We start from the raw sequence: 23,048 nt of genomic DNA on the forward strand, positions 1-23,048 counted from the left end.
TCCATGGAATTTCTTAATGCTTTTTATTTAGATTTTTTGTGCATGCCTTCATTTGCCTGTAGTAGACTACCTGCGACTCAGTAATGGCATCTAAACCTCTGATACTCACATATCTTTCTCTTGGACTGAGAAAGGCGGAGAGTTCACAAAACCACAGTGTCTCACATTTAGGAAATAACAGAGACTCACAAGATATATAAATATGTCCATGACTCCACCAAAGTCTCTGATGACAGCAGTTGGAGTGAAAAATAAGCCATCTGCCATAATCTTCAGATTAAGCTCGATGCTCATGAATATCACAAACACGTACTCGGCAATCTGAAATGGGCAAGAGGCAGTTGGGTCACCAAGAAGGGACAAACTGCAGCCCAGTGTTTTCTGCTGAGCTGTGGGCTGAGATTTGGCAGCCATACCTGCAAAGTTGGGGCGTGCATGACTCTTCGAAAGGGGGACTCAAACATCATGGAAATGCAGGAACAGATGGTTACGATGATCATGACCCAGTCCAGGTAAGTCACCAAGCCCAGCAAATCACTGCCAGAGACCAAACAAGATTGAGAAACGAAGGCTCCAGGGAAGGCTGTGTATGTCAGAGATGACCCTTCTGTGATTCTAGAAATGTGACTGGCATTTTTTTTAATTCCCAATTGTCTATTTCATAGCAGGATATGGCAAGAAAATAAAGAGAATCTTTAAATTTTTATGCAGCATAAAGTAGTACATGGAGATTTCAAATGTGCATGGAAAATGGACTTTGTAATGCTTACTAAAGTTGATGGTACTTTGTATTTTTCACAGCTCCTGTGACGGGATCTGTTTTAGATCTGGAAGAGAGAACAAACACAAAATTCTGCAACATAGCAAGCGTGTTATCACTTGGCAGCATGGGATTTATAACCATCTTATCTACCTAAAATCTCTTTTATATCCTCTATAAAATTACACTTCCAGGAACTGTGTGACTTTCAAAGGCAGAGAACATTAGGTGACAGAAAAATCCAAAGAGGTTGTGGCTGATGTTTGTGAAAGTAAAGTTTAAAATTTCTCAAAATCCTTGATTTTAGAATTCATGACTCCATTCAACAATTTTTGACATGCATGTGACAAAATTCAGACTTCCATTTAAAAACACTCAGTTAAAGACCCTGCCCTAGCAGTTCAAGAATTTCCCTCAGAAAAGACCCCGAATAGCCAGGGGAATTTTAAAAAAAGAAAACCATAGCTGGAGGCATCACAATGCCAGATTTCAGGTTGTACTACAAAGCTGTGGTCATCAAGACAGTGTGGTACTGGCACAAAAACAGACACATAGATCAGTGGAACAGAATAGAGAACCCAGAAGTGGACCCTGAACTTTATGGTCAAGTAATATTTGATAAAGGAGGAAAGACTATCCATTGGAAGAAAGACAGTCTCTTCAATAAATGGTGCTGGGAAAATTGGACATCCACATGCAGAAGAATGAAACTAGACCACTCTCTTTCACCATACACAAAGATAAACTCAAAATGGATGAGAGATCTACATGTGAGACAAGATTCCATCAAAATCCTAGAGGAGAACACAGGCAACACGCTTTTTGAACTCAGCCACAGTAACTTCTTGCAAGATACATCCACGAAGGCAAAAGAAACAAAAGCAAAAATGAACTATTGGGACTTCATCAAGATAAGAAGCTTTTGCACAGCAAAGGATACAGTCAACAAAACTAAAAGACAACCTACAGAATGGGAGAAGATGTTTGCAAATGACATATCAGATAAAGGGCTAGTTTCCAAGATCTATAAAGAACTTATTAAACTCAACACCAAAGAAAGAAACAATCCAATCATGAAATGGGCAAAAGACATGAAGAGAAATCTCATAGAGGAAGACATGGACATGGCCAACATGCACAAGAGAAAATGCTCTGCATCACTTGCCATCAGGGAAATACAAATCAAAACCACAATGAGATACCACCTCACACCAGTGAGAATGGGGAAAATTAACAAGGCAGGAAACAACAAATGTTGGAGAGGATGCGGAGAAAAGGGAACCCTCTTACACTGTTGGTGGGAATGTGAACTGGTGCAGCCACTCTGGAAAACTGTGTGGAGGTTCCTCAAAGAGTTAAAAATAGACCTGCCCTACGACCCAGCAATTGCACTGTTGGGGATTTACCCCAAAGATTCAGATGCAACGAAACGTCGGGACACCTGCACCCCGATGTTTCTATCAGCAATGGCCACAATAGCCAAACTGTGGAAGGAGCCTCGGTGTCCATCGAAAGATGAATGGATAAAGAAGATGTGGTTTATGTATACAATGGAATATTACTCAGCGATTAGAAACGACAAATACCCACCATTTGCTTCAACGTGGATGGAACTGGAGGGTATTATGCTGAGTGAAATAAGTCAATCGGAGAAGGACAAGCAGTGTATGTTCTCATTCATTTGGGGAATATAAATAATAGTGAAAGGGAATATAAAGGAAGGGAGAAGAAATGTTGGGAAATATCAGGAAGGGAGACAGAACATAAAGACTCCTAACTCGGGGAAACGAACTAGGGGTGGTGGAAGGGGGGAGGAGGGCGGGTGTTGGAGGGGAATGGGTGACGGGCACTGAGGTGGACACTTGACGGGATGAGCACTGGGTGTTTTTCTGTATGTTGGTAAATTGAACACCAATAAAAATTAATTAAAAAAAAAAAAAAAAAAAAAAAGAAACGCCGGGACACCTGCACCCCAATGTTTATAGCAGCAATGTCCACAATAGCCAAACTGTGGAAGGAGCCTCGGTGTCCATCGAAAGATGAATGGATAAAGAAGCTGTGGTTTATGTATACAATGGAATATTACTCAGCCATTAGAAGTGACAAATACCCACCATTTGCTTCAACATGGATGGAACTGGAGGGTATTATGCTGAGTGAAGTAAGTCAATCAGAGAAAGACAAACATTATATGTTCTCATTCATTTGGGGAATATAAATAATAGTGAAAGGGAATATAAAGGAAGGGAGAAGAAATGAGTGGGAAATATCAGGAAGGGAGACAGAACATAAAGACTCCTAACTCTGGGAAACAAACTAGGGGTGGTGGAAGGGGAGGAGGGCGGGGGGTGGGGGTGAATGAGTGACGGGCATTGAGGGGGGCACTTGATGAGATGAGCACTGGGTGTTATTCTGTATGTTGGTAAATTGAACACCAATAAAAAATAAATTTATTTAAAAAAAGAATTTCCCTCATGATTATTCAGTTAAATTTCCAGAAATTAGATGGAGCTCTTTCCCCTGTGTTGAACCATGATCTTGAGTGATTTATATAGAATTTCTTGTCCTCCTGCCCACATTGTAAGTTTTGCTTTCAGGAAGCCGGTGCCCAAGCTTCAGTGAAGCCCCTGATGGTCTGGATGTGTGTGTGTTCCCAATTACAGTAAAGTCTTCCTCCATCCACATCAGCTGCAGAGCTGACAAAAGGAGGCTAAGTCCACACTAAATGAGGTGGAGAATTAGCAATTAGATGTTAGCATGGAGGCAGCCAACAGGATAAATCCAGATGAAACACTCACTTGGGGAACTGATCAAATAAACTCTAAACTACCTGCTTCTTTCTTTTACTTTGTGAAAACTCAGGGAGGTTTTTAATCATTAGGACTCAGGTGCCTTAAATTGGGAGGGTCTTTCCAGAACGGCTGAGAGAACAGTAGACTGTCAGTCAGAGAGAGCCATGCACTAGTTGGGGTCTCTGAGCAGAGCCAGGCCCTTAACCTCTGCTAATTTAAATGTTCTCCTTTGTTGGGGGTTGGGAGCAGAGGGGGAGGACATACAAATGACACCGAACAGTTTGCCAGGTGTCCTCCAACCCTGAATATTACCACGCTATTGTAACAAAGTAGTATAGACCAAGTAGCTTAAACAACAGAAACATTTTCTCTGAGTCCTGGAGGGAGAAGCCCGAGATGAAGGTGTGGGCAGGGTTGGTCCCTTCTGGGGGCTGTGAAGGAAGGATCTATTCTAGGTCTCCCTCCTTGGTTTGTAGATGGCCGTCTTCTCCCTATGTCTTCATACTGTCTGCCCTCTCTAGGTGTCTGTGTCCACATGTCCTCCTCTTCTTAGGACAGTAGTCCTAAGGACAGTGGTGGATTAGGGCACACCTCAATCACCTCATCTTAATTTAATTAACTCTTGAAAGAGGATATTTCCAAATAAAGTCACATTCTGAGGTACTAGGGGTTAAGGCTTTAACATACGATTTTTTTTTTTGGGCAGGGGGACACACATAGTTCAGTCCAAAACAGAGAGTGATGATCATATGATACTAATAACAGCATCGAGGAAGATCCAACTTAGATGGAAAGCTTTCACACTTCCTCTAGGACTCTTAAGGTCTTCAGGATGTTTACTAAAGTTATGCAGCACAAAAACTCCATTTTATCCACTGGTTGCCTTCTAAAATTGACTTGGGTCATCACAAATGCTGCATCCTCCTGGTCGACCAGACTGCCTGCCTCTTACACATGTCTTCCACATGGGTAGGGAAGAGACACTGGCCAGTGAGTTTATTCTCATAATAGTAATGGAAGCACTAGTCAACTTTATTTTTATTTTACATTATTCTAGAATAAACCAATTAGGGTATTTTAGCCACAAAGAAACTCAAGAAGATGTAGGCAATGACCTTCCTTATGTCATTCAGTCTATGCTTGGTTCAGTATTTCCAAAACAAAACGTGGAGTTAGTAACACTGACAGAAATGTATTTGGTGACTGTTAAAATGAGCACGTAAAGGTGGCTGTACAGTGGTTCATAAACGTGAGTTTTATATAAATGTTAACGACTTGCAACCTTTGTTTGTTTTCCACCTGGTCGGCCACTCGGCAAAGAGGAGCAGCATGATTAATTAGCCCACGGTTTATTTTGTGACCCCATTAGGATTACATGCTCCTTCTCCCTCCTATGACAACCTCTCCTGCTGTTTGTATGACTCAGGCCAAACACCTGGCTGAAATGGAGTGTACTTACGCATTGAAGCGTGCCCGGACCACCACCCGGCAGAAGTTTCTGAACCTGTGCTCCCGTCCAACTATGAACAGTGGCTTGTCGAAGTATGGGTGATTCTCTCTCAGCTCCTCTTCCTGCACTTTCCTGGAAGTGGAAATTTATGTACAGTAATGCTGAGGGAAAGGCTGTCATTCCAGCACGAGGGCCCAGAAACAACTGTCGCACTCCGTACCTTTTCATTTCTGCTTGCTCCTTTTTTTCCTGGATCATCTTGATTTCACTGTCTTCTCTCTGTGCATTTCTATATCTCACTGTATTGGAGTGCTAGAAATACAATAAAAGGAAGACTTTTTTGAAGGCCCAAAAAGATCATTTAAAAAAAAACTGAAGTTAATATCTTTATTTTAACATATATTTTAAATGGCCACATTCATCTTAGAAAGGGCATTTTTTTTCCTTGTACAGGGTATTTCTTTTTTCAAAAAAAAATTTGTTGAGGACCTATTATGTGCCAGGCACTTTTGCAGTGCTGGGGATATGGCAAAAAAGCAAAAATAGAGGATGAAATCCCGCTCTTATGGAGCTGACATCCTAGTCAGGAGAGACAGATAAAAATTCAATCATAATATGGGATGCTGTTAGAAGATATTCAGTGCTATGTTATCAACAAAGTGGATAGAGAGTGCTAGAAGGCTCCAACTTTGAACAGACTGGTCACAGCAGGCCTCAATAAGAAGCTGTTATTTGAGCAAAGATGAGAAGGATCTGCGGGCCGCTAGGTATCTGCAGAAATGTGCTTTTCCAGAGGAAGGGAGGTCCTCTTGTGTAGGGAACAGCTGCATGCACCTGGAACAGCCAAGATGCCCTGTGGGTGGAGTCAAGAGGGCAAGCACCAGTAGACATGGAGGCCAGAGGCACGGGAGGGGCCTGATGATGAACGACTCCGACTCTGGTTTTCACTCCATGGGACACGGATGTTGCTCAAATAACCTGATAGATATTATCAAGGATTCTTTTGATTTCATTATCTGTATCTTCTGTCATTGGAGTGAGACAGATGAAACTCTCTATTTTAAATTGCTTCTGTTATGGAGAAAAAGACATCAGGAGTGATTTCTTAGGAAATTAGCAGAGCCTCATCACCTTTTGCTATGGAGAAGATAGCACACCTCAATCACACATTTATTATATGTCTGTGTAATAAATAGAGTAAAAAAATCTTTGGGGGAGCCTGGGTGGCTCAGTCAGTTAAACGTATGCCTTTGGCTCATGTCATGATCCCACGGTCCTGGAATCGAGCCCTGCATTGGGCTCCCTGCTCGGCGGGGAGCCTGCTTCTCCCTCTTCCTCTGCCTGCTGCTCCCGTTGACTGTGCTCTCTCTCTCTCTGTGTGTGTGTGTGTCAAATAATTTAAAAAAAAAAGTCTTTGAAGAAGAACTAAGCCTCTGGAATTGAGACTATTCAGGTAAGGCCTTTTGTTGTGTATATTTAAACACATATTTTCAAAGCCATGTTCTAATTTGGTTCTTAAGTGGGCTATGTGTTCCTAGTCAATCACACTGAAGGAAAGTGCTTTGAACTAGTGTTGCCTCTCTGAATTTGCTTCTAGAAATTTTCTCCATGCAACATGCCTGGCCCCCAGATTATACGTACTTAGGCCATATGTACTGATCACAATTCCACGTAGACCATGTGGTAGATCATATCAGACAGACCTCTGGCTTAAAAATCATGGCACTAACAGATGTGTGCACCAATGAGAACCCAGCAAAATGGGTAATGATGGTATCAGGTGTTCTCATCACCAACTTCTTCTGTTGTCAGTTGTGCCTGGAACACTTAGGATAGTTTACTCTAAGATAGCAGTTTCTACAGACTGAAAGCAGTTGGATTATTCTGGCAACTCCAGAAACTCTTAAGAAATATGAGGAAAAAGTAGTGAAAAAGACAAACAAAAACCCCAAAACCCTAAGGCTTTTCTTTTGCTAGACCTCATTTCTCAAATGCCATCCTTGGCTCTGAACATTCGAGACTCTTTTCTTAATGAATTTAGCCAGACTTAACTGGAGACCTCTATTTTAATGAGGGTGTCACTAATGTTAATTATTTAATATGCACTTTGTAAGTCTCTTAGATACCTCAGCATGACACAGCTGCTGGTGAGTCTAACTCAGAGGCTAGACTTCTGCCTCCATGGGTTTCCCTGGGTTCTCAGGTGGCTTGTTTCTTCTCTTTGTTTGAGTCTATGGTCTAATACAGATGTGTGAACACTATCTTCTCAAACACTTCCTGCCTCCAAATCTACATCTTTGATTTCTTAACATCATTTTTGTTTTCTTTATAATGCAGAGCAAAACTGTCACAGCAATGGACACATGATGGAGAATAAGTAAAAAAAACACTTCCAGAAATGATTATATATTTGTTTCCTTGCTTAGTCTTTGATCTCTTTTATTAACATCTAAGTTCCTGGAAGGCAGAGTTTTTGTCTTGTTTCCCCACTGCTCCTCATCACTTAGAACAGGGCCTGGAACATAATAAACACTTGGTAAATATTTTTTGAGTCAGTTAATAAATCAATGAATGACCTGGAGTCTAAAAGCAAAGAAATTCTTGGGAAATAGTATGCAGTCTTTGATGGAAAAATTCTTCTAGAAATAGGATTTTATTTCCTAGTATGTAAAGCCTTAAAGTTATCTAAATCTACTGGATCTAGATTCTAGAATATTTGGAAATTAATAAAGGCTTAAAGTTAATGATACAAATCAATTTTATAAAATGCTTTAAATATCTTGAACACCAATCAAAGGCAAATGACATCACTTTTGTGTTGCTATCTTAATGAAGACATGTGCTTTGTGGAATATCTGGATTTTTGAAAGGTTAATGATGACTCTTCTGTACTGGCCATCTAATTTGCTTCCGGAGTTTCCTGATTCCCTCTGGTATAAAGTCTTATGGAGACAGGACAATGTTACAGAAGGACCCATGCTCTAGAATAGTCTAAGCAGCTATATAAATGCATTTTCATAATGTTTCCCAAATCCAAAGCATTGCTTAGAACTTACGTCTTGAGTCAGGGTTTCAAGAGATTTGCCCCTGCTGATCCTCTGGCTGTTGGATCCATGTCTTAGTGACCTAAAACAACCATAACCAACTGCTCATTACATCCAAGACCAAATCTTTTTTTTTTTCTTCCAAGACCAAATCTTAACTTTTAAGCACTGACCATTATAAGTCCAAAATAAAGTAACTTTTCTGATGCCATCTCAAATGCTTATTATTTCTTTTCATAGTGAAAGCTTTCATGTATTCAAATGTCTTTGTTCTCACCTAACAAATTTCAGAATTTTTCTTTCTGATTTTAAAACAATTTGGTCATCACCAAGGAAAAAGTTTTTGAAAGAATATTTGAATCTTTGACTCTGATTGTGAGTTTTGTTATCGTTGCCATCAGCAAATAGAACAAAGTTCCTCACACACCCCTGTCTGCTAACTGGGGCTGTGCGCGGAGAGCATTTCCTGTAAAACTCCTTTCCTTGGTTTCTCTGCAGCTTTGTCTCCTGGTGTATTTACCTGCGCTCCTGGCGGATATGATGCTGCACACTGAGAATTGACCTTTCCTTTGCTGGCTGCCCCTCAAATGATCCGCTCAGCATGCGCTGTCGAGTGCAAGCTCTAGGAAAAAAAAAGAGCCCGAGATAAATGCCTGATCGGTACACTTGGGATGAATAATACACAACTGCTCATTATTCTTATTATTTTTAAGGAAACAGCAATGATAGGGCAAAGCACAGCAAATGACACATAACCATAAAGGAAAATGGGCTTGAGGCTCTGTGTCAAGAACACTTACAAAGCAGAACTGTCACAGCTACGGGCGGTGCTGGAAAATAAACGGAAAGCTCCTGCCTGCCACGACTTGCTTGCCCCCACCCAAGGAGAGAGCTCCCATCAGGATTCTGCAAGCAGTAGGGCTAGCCTAACCCTAGGTAAGTATGATGTTCGTTTTGAATTTAGACGAGGAGGTTTCTAAGAACAGCCCTTTGGGGAAGGATTTGTCTACCCAGGCCTCTGGGATGATAGAGTATATGTTCCAAAGAGATTTTGCGGAACTCCCGGTAAATAGGAGAACATAAAACTAGAAGCAAAAGTGACGTGTAAAGAGAAGTAATTAAAGCTGAGATTAATAACTAGAGGAACCTCAGTCCGAAGCCTGTGGATTACAGGTAACCAGTTACCACTTTCTTTGCAACCACGAAACTCTGAAGACTTTTTAAAACATGCCCACTTGAAACCATATGTGGGCTGCTATAGTTTCAGATTTGCTAATGAGGGAAGATAATTGGGTGACTCAACACCTGGGGTGTGAATGATTGGAAGAGAAAACAAAACTCCTCTTCCAGAAAGCTCTCTCCAACTGGAAATGACAGCAATTCCCTTGGTGTTGTAGTCAAGTGGAAAGAAAATAATACAGAGGCCCAGAGATCTGTGTTCCACAGGCGACACTGTCACAGACTAGGTGAGGGGCCTTTGGGCTCAGTTTTCTTATTGGTAAAGTGAGGACAAGACCTTGATCTCAAGGAAAACTCACAGACTTAAAATGCAATGATTTTACAATATGCAAATCCTATGATGCTGTATTTGTTCAATGAATCAATGATTTGTTCAGAACACATGACTTCTGTTATTGCCTTAGATAGATCTTTCATACTTATGTTTCCTAAAACACATCTCTAGACTGGCTTTGAATTAGATTATCACTGTCTGTCTTGGAGTTAAGATCTTAAAAAAGAGATCCACATCTATTTAGCATACTTTGAAGCAGCTCTTATGATATCACCTGTATATTCAAGTAGTTAAAAATGCTTTTGATGCCAATGAAGATAATTACGGTACCTCTGTAAATCATGCAAATTCAGTGAATGTAAATGTATCATAGGAAGCAATCCCTCGTTCCCCAAATCACTCTTCTTAGTTTAATAAGCACCATGGACCATTTCGAGATGAAATCCAAAGTCAAAATTTTATGAAACACCAAGGATTCATGGCATGATAGACAGAGAATGTGCTTATTTCCAGGACTAGAATGGCATCCCACAGGAAGACACATTTATAAGTTAGGCTGAGTTCACAAAGGTTTAGCACGATCATGTACGATGTATGTATACTAAGAATTGTTCTTTAGACCAAGGACTGCAAATCACGAAGCATCCAGAGAACATCTATTTGTGTGTGTGTGTGTGTGTGTTTAAGATTTTATTGATTTATTCATGAGAGACACACAGAGAGAGACATAGGCAGAGGGAGAAGCAGGCACCCCATGGGGAGCTTTATGCAGGACTTGACTTCAGGACCCCAGGCTCATGACTTGAGCCAAAGGCAGATGCTTAATCACTGAGCCAACCAGGCATCCTTGGAGAACACCTATTTGGAGAACAGTGTTATCCTGGCACAGATGGAGAGATCTCTGCCATTTGTGTAAATGTCAAGGCTTAACCTTTGGCCACTCTCTTAGTAACCTTTATTTTTTTGTCACAAGACTCCCCCCAAAGTAGTTGAGCCCCTACGCCTTACATACAAAACACATACAACTCAATTACAGTATATCTTTTTGAGCTGGCTGTCCCTGCTCTGTTTGAAATGGAAGAATATCACTGACTTTGAGCTGCCTGTGATAAAGGTCTGTTGGAAGTTGCCTGAGAGCTCAGGCTGAGCATGCCCCACCATTCTTGCTGGGGAAAAGTCAGGACTGCATCTATGGATTGCAGAACCTCATGGATGTCCCAGCAGCCAAGTCATTTTAACACACCCGCACCCACTGGGGCGGCTCTGCAGATCCTGTTGAGACTCCCTCCTCTGGCTGAACAGGGAAGGTCTCCAAGGTGGGTGGAGGCAGATCCACTATTGGTAAGACTCCCCACCCTGTGGCATCTCTTCTAATCACCTCCACCATCAACATGGCTGAAGCGTGGTGAGAACGCAACCCTTTTTCCTCTTTGGCTCAAGATCAGCCCTTTCTTTCCCGTTGGGGTCTAGAAAAATCAGAACATAACAGTAAAAGGAGCTGGAGTTTCAGCTATACATGGGACATATGAATCTTTGTTCTCTGTATGAGAAGGTCAGGGTGATAGGGTTTTTAGCTCTACCCTGCAATCAGAAAATGTGTTTAATCAGACTGAGATGGCCACTCCTATGTGCATAATATATAAAGACACTGGCTTTATTTTTTTAAAAGATTATTTATTTATTTATTCACGAGACACACAGAGAGAGGCAGAGACATCGGCAGAGGGAGAAGCAGACTCCAGCGGGAGCCTGATGCAGGACTCAACCCCAGGACCCTGGGATCAAGACCTGAGCCAAAGGCAGACACTCAACCACTGAGCCACCTAGGCATCCCAAAAGCACTGGCTTTCATTTCCTTTTCCTATCACTTTCTCCTGTGGATATAACAGTGTTAGTAAAATTTCAAATCAGAATGATGAGAAAAAGTTAAATCATGTAACAAATGACTTCAGAGTTCTGCTCCAGCCAAGCATACACCTTGGTGGTCTTCAACTCCTTACTGAGGGGACCTGCCAGAGCCTGTGTTCTCTGAGCAGAGGCTGCTTACCCACCACCTCTTTCCCTGGAATTCCAAAGGTACCCACATAACCTGAGCAAAGTGAAGTCAGGCAGATGTGGCCCCTTCCCTCAGTGCCATGAGGTCACCTTTGGTGCCTCAGGCTCGGTGTGATGTCTCTGAGCTCCTATGCCAGTCCCACACCCCAGTGCTGCTCTTATATCTGTTCTAGAACAATGGTCAACAACTATCTCCATCTTCATTTAGCAGCTCAACTCTTGCTGAGTCTCTTCTTAGACCAAATGCTCTGATATCTCACTCTTTCCTTTGAGTGTCCAATGGTTTTTGAAGTAGGAAATTCTCTAGGTATGTGCTAGAGTTTCTTAGCTAAAAACTAGGGGCAACATTCATCTAGCAAACTGCTAAATAAACATTTGGGTGAAGGCAATTTGCAGAGATTGGGGTGGGTGGGGGGCACATGAAGGGCAGTTCATTTGAAGGCTCCTGCAGGCTTTATTTCCCCTACTGAGGACAGTGGTGGATCTTACCAAAATTAAAACTCAAAATTCTCTTCTAGGCACTGTATCTATTATGGTTAATAACTAGCTATTTATCTATAATAGTTTTCACACAAAAATAACAGGTAATGGTATAAGATAAACTTTTTCTACAGATACATAAATCTGTCTGAAAAAAACCTATGGGCAGGATACCTATGGGCAGGATACCTGGGTGGTTGAGCGTCTGCCTTTGGCTCAGGGCATGATCCCGGGGTCCTGGGATTGAGTCCCGCATTGGGGTTCCTATGAGGAGCCTGCTTCTCCCTCAGCCTAGGTCTCTGCCTCTCTTTCTGTGTCTCTCATGAATAAATAAATAAAATCTTTAAAAAAAACCTATGGGAAAAACCTAATTACATTATACAAAAGAACTATGAGTTTCCTTTGCATGAAGGCAGGAACTCAATGGAAGGACATAAATCTGGGGTGGGAGGGGTGATGCAGGGAGCAAGGGAAGGAAGCTGCAAAATACTTCTGCCCTGAGGATACCTGGACATTAAGCAGGTATAGAAAGAAGGCTACATTAGGACATTTCTGCATAAATAAAACAGCCTTATACAGAAGCCATTGTCACATTCTTTGATAAAATAAAATATTTTGCTACTTTGGAAAATAACAGGCTTGGTAGAAAATTATTCACTTCAATCAGGCACAACTGGATTCCATGAAGAGGTCACATATTCTCTAATACAATGTGCCAAGGCTCACATGAAAGTATGGTAAACATTTGCTTGCTTGCTTGCTTATTTATTTATTTATTTTTAAAGATTTTATTTATTTATTCATGAGAGACACAGAGAGAGAGGCAGAGACACAGGCAGAGGGAGAAGCAGGCTCCATGCAGGGAGCCCGATGTGGAACTCGTTCCCAGGTCTCCAGGATCAGGCCCTGGGCCGAAGGTGGCACTAAACCACTGAGCCACCCAGGCTGCCCCTGCTTTATTATTTTTAAAAGGAAATATAATTTTATTATATACAAGTATATATTGTAATCCAAACTGTGAACTGTGAACTAGTATTTCCGACATGTAGAACAGAATTACACACTTTGACACAAATGGGTTCGGAGAAGTAATATAAAGTGAGAAATGAATATTCACCTACGTGAAAGCACAGACAAATGTTTTATGTCCCATGTTCCTACAGCATGGAGCCAAAGTTGTTCAATGCTTATGGCATTTTGTCATCATTGGTCACCCCCCTCATTAGATGGCAAGTTCTTTAGGCACCATGTAATTGCTCATCCTTATGTTCCCAGGAAGTGCAGCTAGCTCCTGGCATACTCCCAGGTAGAGCGATGGCCAGGAGGAGTAGGTGCTAGGTGGAGAGGAAGAGGGAGACGGACAACATAGGAGGCTGAGGGAGGTATGGGGCTGGATCTGGAACTTGCTAGTCTCAAAGTTCAAACAGCACATTAGGTTAGTACTTTCATACCCAGCAGCATAGCTCAGATACAAAGTTCTGCCTTCAACTGGATGCCTAAGGTGAAGTCAGTTTGAGAACACACGAGTTTTAGAATCATGCAATTCCAACCTCAGCTTTTGCTTGGTTGTGGGACCTCCGGCAGGTGACGAGCATTCCCTGAGCCTCTGTGTGCCATATGTAAAATGGGTAACGATAGCACCTTTTCCACCAACTTCATAGGGAGTAGGGAAGATCAACTATGATTATGAATGTGCCAGTCTTTGGAAACACCGACACTTCATTTACATTTTAGTTGCTATTATTTACTTTTCTATCTTGTCCCATATCATGGTTGGTAATAAAACATTCTACAGAGGGTGGAAGACAGAAGAGCAATTGTGACACAAGGTCATGTAGGAAGGTAAGTCTTCTCTGTTCTGAACCTGATCAACAGCGATATATGCCATGGACTACAGCTGCCATCTCTTAACCTGTCTCCATGTAGCCACTCTCAATAAACGTGGTACGTTATTATCCCAAGCAAAGTGATCTCTGAAATGAACTCCTGCAATGCTACCGTGCAGGTGTTTCTAAGATGGCCCCCAATGATCCTGCCTCCTGGTTTTCATGCTTTGGCATAACCCAAGAATGTGTGCAGGACTTAATGATGTGCTCTTAACAAATATAAGGGAAAAAAAGACAAAAACAAAAACAAACAAATATAAGGTAAATAAATGGGATGGGATAGATCACAAAACAAATGCATTCCATCTTCCTCACTTGCTGGTTCTGCCGAAACAAGCTGCCATGTTGTCCCATGTCATGGTTGGTATTAAAACATTCTACAGAGGGTGGAGGACTCTCTGTGGAATGAAGAGATCCACTCTTTAAGGAATGACAAAGGTGGACTTCTGCTAACAGTGCACGAGGAAGGAATGGAAGCATTGATCTAACCGCTCACGGGGAGCTAAATCTTATTAAGAACAGGAGAGTGATCTAGGTAGGGGGTTCCTCCCGAGTAAGTCAAAATGCCTGCAGCCCAGTGAGAGACCCAGCCAAGCCACACCCAGGTCCCCGACTCAGACTCTGAGATTAATCTGCATTGTTTCAATCACCAAGCTTTGGAGTAACTTGTTACCGGGCAATTTAAGAGTGATGATAACTAATACCGTTATCATTGCTGTCTTAAAATCTTCAACATCTTATGGCTCCTCAGAGAAAGATTAAGACTAGAAGCTCAGCACGGCATCAAAGTCCTGTAGGGTCCACCTCATCTTTCACCATTAGGGTTAAAGACCAAAGAGGGTGACAGCACTCCCACTGTGTCACTCTCCTTGGTCTTTTGGTTCCTTATAGGTGCCTCTCTCCAAAGAGCTCCAGGAGAGCAGGGCTTGACTTACTCATTGCTCAATTATTACTTCACCTTGCACACAGTAGGTGCTCAATAAATTTTGTGAAACCAGTAAACCTTGAAATTTTGTGAAGATCAAATATTTTATTTTATTTTTTATTTTATTTTTTAAAAAAGATTTTATTTATTTATTCATGACAGAGTGAGAGAGAGGCAGAGACACAGGCAGAGGGAGAAGCAGGCTCCACACAGGGAGCCCGACTTGGGACTTGATCCTGGGACTCCAGGATCACATCCTGGACTGAAGGCAGCACTAAGCCACTGAACCACCGGGGTTGCCCAAGATCAAATATTTTAATGTCTCTTTTGATCACTTAAGGCTTATGAAGTGCGGAAATAGCATGTGTTCAAAATATGCTTTTTAAAAATTAAAACATTTTAAAAGATTTTATTTATTTATTCATGAGAGACACAGAGATAGGCAGAGACACAGGCAGGGGGAGAAGAAGCAGGCTCCCTGCAGGGAGCGTGATGTGGGACTGGATCCTAGGATCCTGGGATCACGATCTGAGTCAAAGGCAGACTCTCAACCACTGAGCCATCCAGGTGCCCCTGAAATATGTTTTTTAAAGGGGAAGTTGATCTTAATTTTATCTCCAGTTAGAACACTATGCTATACCACTCAAAAAGTGGGCTGCACACCTATAGGAGATGAGACAGTAATAAAAAATCAGACATTGCTTCTTGCAAACCGAAAATGTACAAATCTTTATCTATATACTATGTTAAGCTATTAAGGGAAACCTGCAAGTCGATATGAAGCAGAGCTGAATTCATTTAAATTTCTTAAATGGGGGATCTGACCCATCACTTGGAAGGAACATGATCTTTATATATGGTGCCTTATAGGAATCTACTACTGCGCTGAAATAGTAAGTAAGGAATTTGAGGCTTTTACTAATATACCAATAAGAAGTGAGGTGTATATTTCATGAAAGTTACTCAGTGACAGACCTAGTCAGAAGGAAGAGTATTTGGACATTCCATGTCATATTTTGCCACTTGAAATTTTTTTTATTAGAATTTAGATGCTTTTTGATCTCACCTGAAGACGAATACATTTGCAGGACAAAAACATTCATTTATTTGCTGCCTAGAGAAAAAGTGAAGCTGCTAATATTGAAAACACACACTATGAACTTCAGGCACAGTCTGGCTTTTCTTAGGGGCCAGACCAGAGAGTCCTGATATTAAGGTTTTAACAATGTCTTTTCCATATCTCTTTTTAATGGCAAGTACTAGAAGGCCAGTTTTTTAGAAACTCCACCTAGTGGTTTAGTAGAGAAAATTGCTCTGCCTGCTTGTCTTCTTGAACTGAGAGGCACAAGGCTTCAAGTGTCTGGTGAAAAATAATGAAGTCTTTTGTCTTGTCTGAGTGAGGAAATTCTCCATTATGCAGGCATATGTAATCCCTTTATTCCTGCTCCCTGGAGGGGAATTACAGTGAGGCACTTTCCTTTTCCCAGTTGGGGTTAATGTTATGCCCTCTCTACCTTTGAAAGTAAAACAAGACTAGGACCCCTGATGATGATTCAAATGTGGGAATATTCTTCAGCAAACACACATTCCCAGTTGCAAAAATATTACCCCTGGTTTCTTGCCAAGCCTTTGAAAAAAACATATGAAAGATTGATTCTTTTTTTTTTTTCTTCTCCTTCTCTCTGCATTGCCTTTGTGCTGTGGAATTTCAATTGCCCCTTATATGACAGCCATGTATATATATATAATCTTTTATGGAGGTTGAGGGAAGAGAATCAGGTCTTAAGAAATTGTCTCTATTTTTCTTGACATTCCTCCATCTAAAATATTTTAAAATTGGCCCAAAGATTATGGTTATAAGAGAGATCTTTGGAGCTTTATTAGCCTTTAAACACCACTAGTTGTTTATAGAAATAGTAGCAGGGGGTCCTCGGTTTCTTTCTTCTTTCTCTCTCTCCATATCTTCTTTCTTAATGTTCCAGAACAAGGGTGTGGGAAAAGCCTGTACATTCTGTAATGAAAGAGAGGCCTATGAGTCTTCAAGTTATTTTCATTCATTATAGAAAAGTTAGATCGCATGAAACCATCTGGTATTAAACATAATTACCGTCTAAAGGAACTTCAATGTGACTTTGCAGAGCGTTAAATTTGAGGAATTTTACTCAAATCTTGAGCTCCACAAGGTTACACATTGCAAAGTATTATTGAATGTTGGTTAATATAATGTAATCACACCAACAGAAAACAGGAAAATAGTCCTTCGGTGGTAATTACATGAAACTATGGCTGTAGAATGGTGTAAGGGAATGGGTAATGAGTATTTCCTGGGAAGGCAGGGCTCTTACCTGACTCCAGGAAAGTGACAATGAGATCCTCCAAAGGGGAGACAACAGCAGATGCTAATAGGTGAGCTCCTCTGTAATGGCCTCTTGCTGAGATGAGGAAAAAGCTGCATTTTTATCGTAGTGAATACCCAACTCCTTTGTGAATCAACCCAGTCCTGAGTAAATGGATATAGCTCTTTACTATTAAGCGACATCCGATTTATTCTTTTCAATCTTGCGCTATTCATCAAAATGTTGTCATAAATACACATGTAAATACACGGGCAACCAGAACCTCATTGTAGATTGAAACATAAAGGAAGCTTTAAAGCATTATATCATAAGTAGGTAAGATAAATAAAAAAGGAAATCAGCTCATGGGAAATCTCTGCCTTTAGTACATCTATTATAATTCAGGAAATAGAATGTCTGAAACTGCACACCACATTTGGGATTTAAAATTTAGTAATGCTCCATCTGACTCAGAAAAACATAAATTACAGTGCAAAGATTGAACTATTATTATAACAAAAGTGAAATTTTGCAGATGTTGCATAAACCATATGAACCAATTTTTATACAGATACGGATTTTCTTATACTACTTATTACCTTATGCTCCAACGATAAAATAGTAAAAGAAAAATCCTGTTCAAATATATTGCTGCTTCTGTTAGGCAAAATTAATAGTAGCTCTCCTGATTCGTAGCACTATAACAGTCACTTTGTAATAATGTACAAATCATGTACAATCTCAATGTAATATAACATTTTGATTATCGCAAATCGGGAAATACTTAGGAAAACATCTTTAGGTATATTATTTTACTATGTGTGGTGACAGATGTTAACTAGGTGTAAGTTTAATGATCAGTTCACAATATGCACAAATTCCCTTGAATTATGTTGTATACCTGAAATTAATATAATGCTATATGTCAATTGCATCTCAATAAAAAAATTTAAGAAAAGTTCAAGGAAAGAAAGTTTGGTTTTAAAAAAGCAAAAAATATATATATTATTTTGCTTAAATTAAGTTATATTTTGCCTCTTTGAAATTTTCACCTTTTACCTTTTATACAAATGCTTACACCCACAGATATTCTTATTGCTCTCTGAATACACTTACTTTTCATATATTTACTTAATCTGTTTCTGCAAATGTCTTTCAATTAATCTGTAAGAGTTTTTAAATGTTATGAATAAGAGAAACCAAAAACTAGGCAGCCTAAATAGAATCACAGATAAATATTTATGATATCTAATATTTGATTACATATTTGATCAATATTTAATGTTTAGATGGTAATATACTCAATATTAATAATTAGTATTAAATATATTAACATCTATAAATACATGATACATGTTAACAAATATTTTTAATAAATCAGATGTTAATAGTTATTTTATTAATGTTGAGTATATTAACACCCGATACTCTGTTTTTTGAAGACTTCAGGTTATTCTTGCCAAATGCTTGTCATGAAAAATGGCTGCTATGTCAGGAGACTGACCCAAACCCAGCTTTAGGGGTATCTGCTTCTTCTCATCCACAGGGTCTTTCCGGGTCCCCTCCCCTCCCGCAGCTGGAGCACATAATGCTGAGCAGTTGGCAAGTCTAATCCGCAGGTCTGTGAGAGGCTGCGAGGCACTCAGGTCCTCTGGGTGGGGCTGAGTGCATCTTACTAGTCGTGCCCAGAATATGGAGCTGCAGAGAACTCAGATGACCTTCTCCAAAGCTGCTGAATTGCGAGGCTAAATGATGAAACAAGAATTTGAAAAGGAGAGCTTGTCAAATGGGAAGGAGCACCCCGGGTAAGATGCTAATGCTGTGCATTATTAAGCTCTCTTAGATTTCCATTTAATAGGTCCTGCTTCAGAGAACTGGAAGCTCTGGGTCTAGACAGAAGAGAACAGAATAGGAATGAAGGAGCTGCTTGTCCTTTCCTCCATTTCCCTTGTCCTATAGCTAATGATGTGCATAGGAGCAGGTGGCCTCTTAGCATCATGGGGGTTTAATTTGAATTCCTTCCTCTAGAACACTCCATGATCTCCTTAGTCTCTGCAAAATCAGGCTCATCTGTCTTCCAGAGGAGTGTGGCCTAGATGCTTATGTTCTAGAAAGAGCTCAGGTGTCAGTTCACCTGTCCTGCACCCTGGGAAGGTGGAGCTGGGACAAAAGGGACCTGGAAGAGGCCGCAGGGCAAAAACAAATTCCTGTAGCCTACAGCCCATGGAAAAGCACCCCTGGCTAAGTCCTCACCCATCCAGAAGTTACAGGGCTCTGAAGTGAGGTGCACACCATGTTCCAGGTAGGTGGTTACAACCCACACAGAAGACAGTGCCATGCTTGTCTCAGCCACACTAGCCATTGCTGTTCTGCGGGCGGTGCCTCTGATCGCAGGTACAGATTCTCTTCCAGCTGGTCCTTGGGCCCTGATCAAGGACCTGATCAAGCCCCTCCTCCCCAGTGATCTTGATTTAACTCCTGCTCCAACCACTTCCACCTGCCAGGTCAATCAGGCTCACCTTTGCCAACATCTGTGAGCATGCCCACACCTCTCCCTTTGGTCTTGCAACATGCTGGTCTCTAGCTGTTTGGCTAGGTCTCCTAATTCTGAGATATGACCAATTTTTCCTGGTCCATCCAAGCAGAATGGAAAACATCACAGATGCACTTCAGGTATTTCAAAGATCATGGATTTCCATTCCCAGGACTTTCTCCTAAACCGACACAACATACTCTATATGACTGTCTGGACCTGAACAGAAATGAGGTGACCTTTGTAGGCCAGTGTCAAGAAGACCACACAATTTCAGTCCAGGTATGAACTTTCCTGACTGGCTTTTCCATCACAGTTTGGGGTTTGAGTTGTGACAAATGTCCAGCAAAAGATCTTCCATGAAGACACTTCTGTTACCCCCAAGATAATTCAGGGCTGGCTCCCCTCTACAATGGGAAATTTTATGGAGGGTGTGGAGGGAGAAGGAAGAAACCAGAGAGAGTTATGGTTCTAAAGATTTAGGCTGCCCCAGACAGCAAGGATGCTAGTAGCACCTTCGCATAAATTGGAAAAGGATGCCTCTTCCTCTTGAGGGATGTAGTCCTATGCCAGGGACACTGCCTGGCAATGAAGGTGTGTCTTAGCAGGGAAAGTGCAGGCTAGATTTCAGTTTCTAATTGCCCCTTGACTTGGCAACTTTGTATGATGCATAATCTGTATGTGTACCCTGAGAAGCAATAAGAATGAGGGATCCTCTATAATTTGAAAGCATAGAGTCATAGTTAATACACGGGTTTTGGAATTACACAGACCAGGGTTTGATTCCTGGTTCCTTGGCTCCCTGACTCACTAAACAGGGTGACTTTAGGTAATTCATCTAAGCTTCCTGAGCCTTATGTTTCTTCATCTCAAAAACAGAGTTAATAATCACTGTCTATCAGGGGTTGCTAAGAGGACCTAGTGAGACAGAGCTGGTAAAGGAGTACAGTGTTGAGCACACAGTCACCCTCCAGTAGATGGGAGAACTTAGTTGCATAAGTTGTTGGGGATACATAAATATGGCTACCAAATTGGGAAATCAGGTTGTAGATGATGTCTGATACCCAAAACCATTTCTATGGTATGTGATCTTGGGAAAAAGTACTCACCTGGTCCAAGACCCAGTTTTGTCATACATACCATGGGGGTAATAATAACATTTTTTCCTGCATAGGTGTGTTGTAAAGATTGGCTGAGATAATATGCATTAAGACCTTAGCATCATACGTGGGTCTTCATAAATACTCATTATTCATTCTTTTCCCATCTCCCTTTTCCTACTCCTATCTTCATGTTGGAAAAGTATTTTCATGGCATAATGGAAATAAGTTTAAGGTAGAAAACACTTTGTTTTATGAAACATTTCAGGTAAATTATTTTAATTATCAAAGTCACTCAGTAAGGGAACCGTGACTATGCTCGTTATGAATTTTCTTGTCACAGTTGTGTTCACAGAACTAGAGGTATTATTGAAGGTATTATTCACACCTGACGGTGTCATAAGCATGTTCTCAGGGCAAACATTTACTCCTTGAGGGAATAATCTATGTGTTCAGATTCTCAGAAAATGCCTGGCACATAGAAGATGCTACAGAAGTATTTCTTGGATAAATGAGTCCTTTCAGGAAGAAAATCCAGCTAATGCTATTTAGGAATCTGTATCTTAAGAAATACATTCTGATTTTATTTATATTTAAGTAGTATCCAAATTGTATTTCTAATCAATAAAAAATGATTCTTGCAGAGAAAAACTAACCCCCCATATCATTACTTATATTTAATTCTTTCTTAGTAAGTGGCAGTCAACTAATGACCATTCCTTAGACTTTAAAAAATTATTAATACGAGTGTGCGGCAAGGAAAATTTCATCATAGATCCAAATATCAGAATCCAATCCAAATATCAGAATGCAAATATCATCCTAGACCAATCATTCAAAAAGGCTATTAAGATACTTCCTAGCTAGCAAGGTACTGATGGCAAAGGATGGAATTTTCCAAAGTAATGTAAAACGTTTAATTATTTTATTTTGACATTTCTCTATGCATTCCGCCTGGTAGGAATGATAATGCATTCGTGCTGAATTTCAGGGCTCTGAATGGGAGAAATCTCAGTAGAGGCAGCGAGGCTGCTGAAAGCACATTGCTATTTGTTTTGATTCTTCCTGATGTAGTGAAAAGGTCACTGCCTTTTGAAGGAAGCTTTCTTTAGTGGAGCTGAACAGTGTAGGCCATGTCAAAATGAGAGCGAATTTAATAGCAACCCTGGAGTTTACAATTTAGGTGGTGGAACATCCTCCTTCTTACAGTCCTCTCCAGATAAGTCTTGAAGAAAACAATACAGATGCCCATTTGTGCCAACTGAATCCCTTACAGGCAAGCATGTGACTGTATTCTCAAGTTCTGTTGAAATGCCCCACTTTTGTTTCTATCAGAGAGTTCCCAAATAGATGGAGAAGTTCATTTCTGTTTTGCAGAGCACGGATTAATTTTTTTAAAAAAGTGCTATGTAGAAGAACACAAATGAACAAATTAAAGATGATTATGTATAGAAGTCACTGGTGACTCCAGTGATTCAAATATCTCAGACTCCAGGCCTCTTTCTTTCTGACTTTTTCCTTTGTCGGCTTGAATTTCCTGTTCATAGTAAAGGTATATGGCATACTCTTTTCTGGAATAACGTTATCCTGTTTCAAATGGAAATGTGGATCCCCTGAGCACTGAGACCCCAGGCAGCCCTGCCACTTAATTAGTACTAAGAACTCAGGCCCCTCCATCAATATGACTTTACTATTCATTCCAGGAAATTCCTGTCCAAGAATTTAAGGCTCTTAACCAATAAGTGATCTCATCATTAGCTTTAGGAAGTTTCTGAAAAACCACTTATCTGAATTATAGACTGAGGGACTGTCTATAGATAATATGTCTCTAGACATATATGTCTAGATAATATGTCATTCAACTGGTCAAACCAATCACCTAAAAATGATTGGTTCTCATCAAGACTCAGGCCAAGACCCTGCCCAGTTCAGTCCATCAATCCTAAACACTTTTTTTAAATGCCGTTTTCTATTTTTTTTAAAGATTTTATTTATTTATTTGACAGAGATAAAAAAGCGAGAGTGCGCACAAACAGGGGGAAGGGCAGAGGGAGAAGCAGGCTCCTTTCTGAGCAGGAGCCGGATGCAGGACTTGATCCCAGGACCCTAGGATCATGACCTGAACTAAAGGCAGACACTTAACCAACTGAGCCAACCAGGTGCCCCTAATTGCT

The 23,048-nt window shown here is 40.7% G+C and overlaps 1 protein-coding gene across 7 annotated transcripts in view; it reads right to left on the minus strand.

The window, feature by feature from the left end:
- Nucleotides 1–23,048, minus strand: part of NALCN (sodium leak channel, non-selective) — a 312,076-nt gene that overhangs the window by 40,100 nt on the left and 248,928 nt on the right. For 6 of the 7 annotated variants that reach the window (XM_072760965.1, XM_072760968.1, XM_072760967.1 and 3 more), the window contains 7 exons: nucleotides 8,567–8,668; nucleotides 8,059–8,128; nucleotides 5,223–5,314; nucleotides 5,012–5,134; nucleotides 771–827; nucleotides 417–537; nucleotides 190–321 (listed from right to left, as the gene is read on the minus strand). In XM_072760965.1, coding sequence (XP_072617066.1) covers nucleotides 190–321; nucleotides 417–537; nucleotides 771–827; nucleotides 5,012–5,134; nucleotides 5,223–5,314; nucleotides 8,059–8,128; nucleotides 8,567–8,668 — 697 coding nt within the window. Of the gene's footprint in view, nucleotides 1–189; nucleotides 322–416; nucleotides 538–770; nucleotides 828–5,011; nucleotides 5,135–5,222; nucleotides 5,315–8,058; nucleotides 8,129–8,566; nucleotides 8,669–17,250; nucleotides 17,338–23,048 lie in introns of all 7 variants that reach the window. The other variant, XM_072760971.1, reaches the window with a different exon arrangement.

Source organism: Vulpes vulpes, chromosome 6, assembly GCF_048418805.1.
Source record: "Vulpes vulpes isolate BD-2025 chromosome 6, VulVul3, whole genome shotgun sequence".
NCBI classification, from domain to species: Eukaryota; Metazoa; Chordata; class Mammalia; order Carnivora; family Canidae; genus Vulpes; species Vulpes vulpes.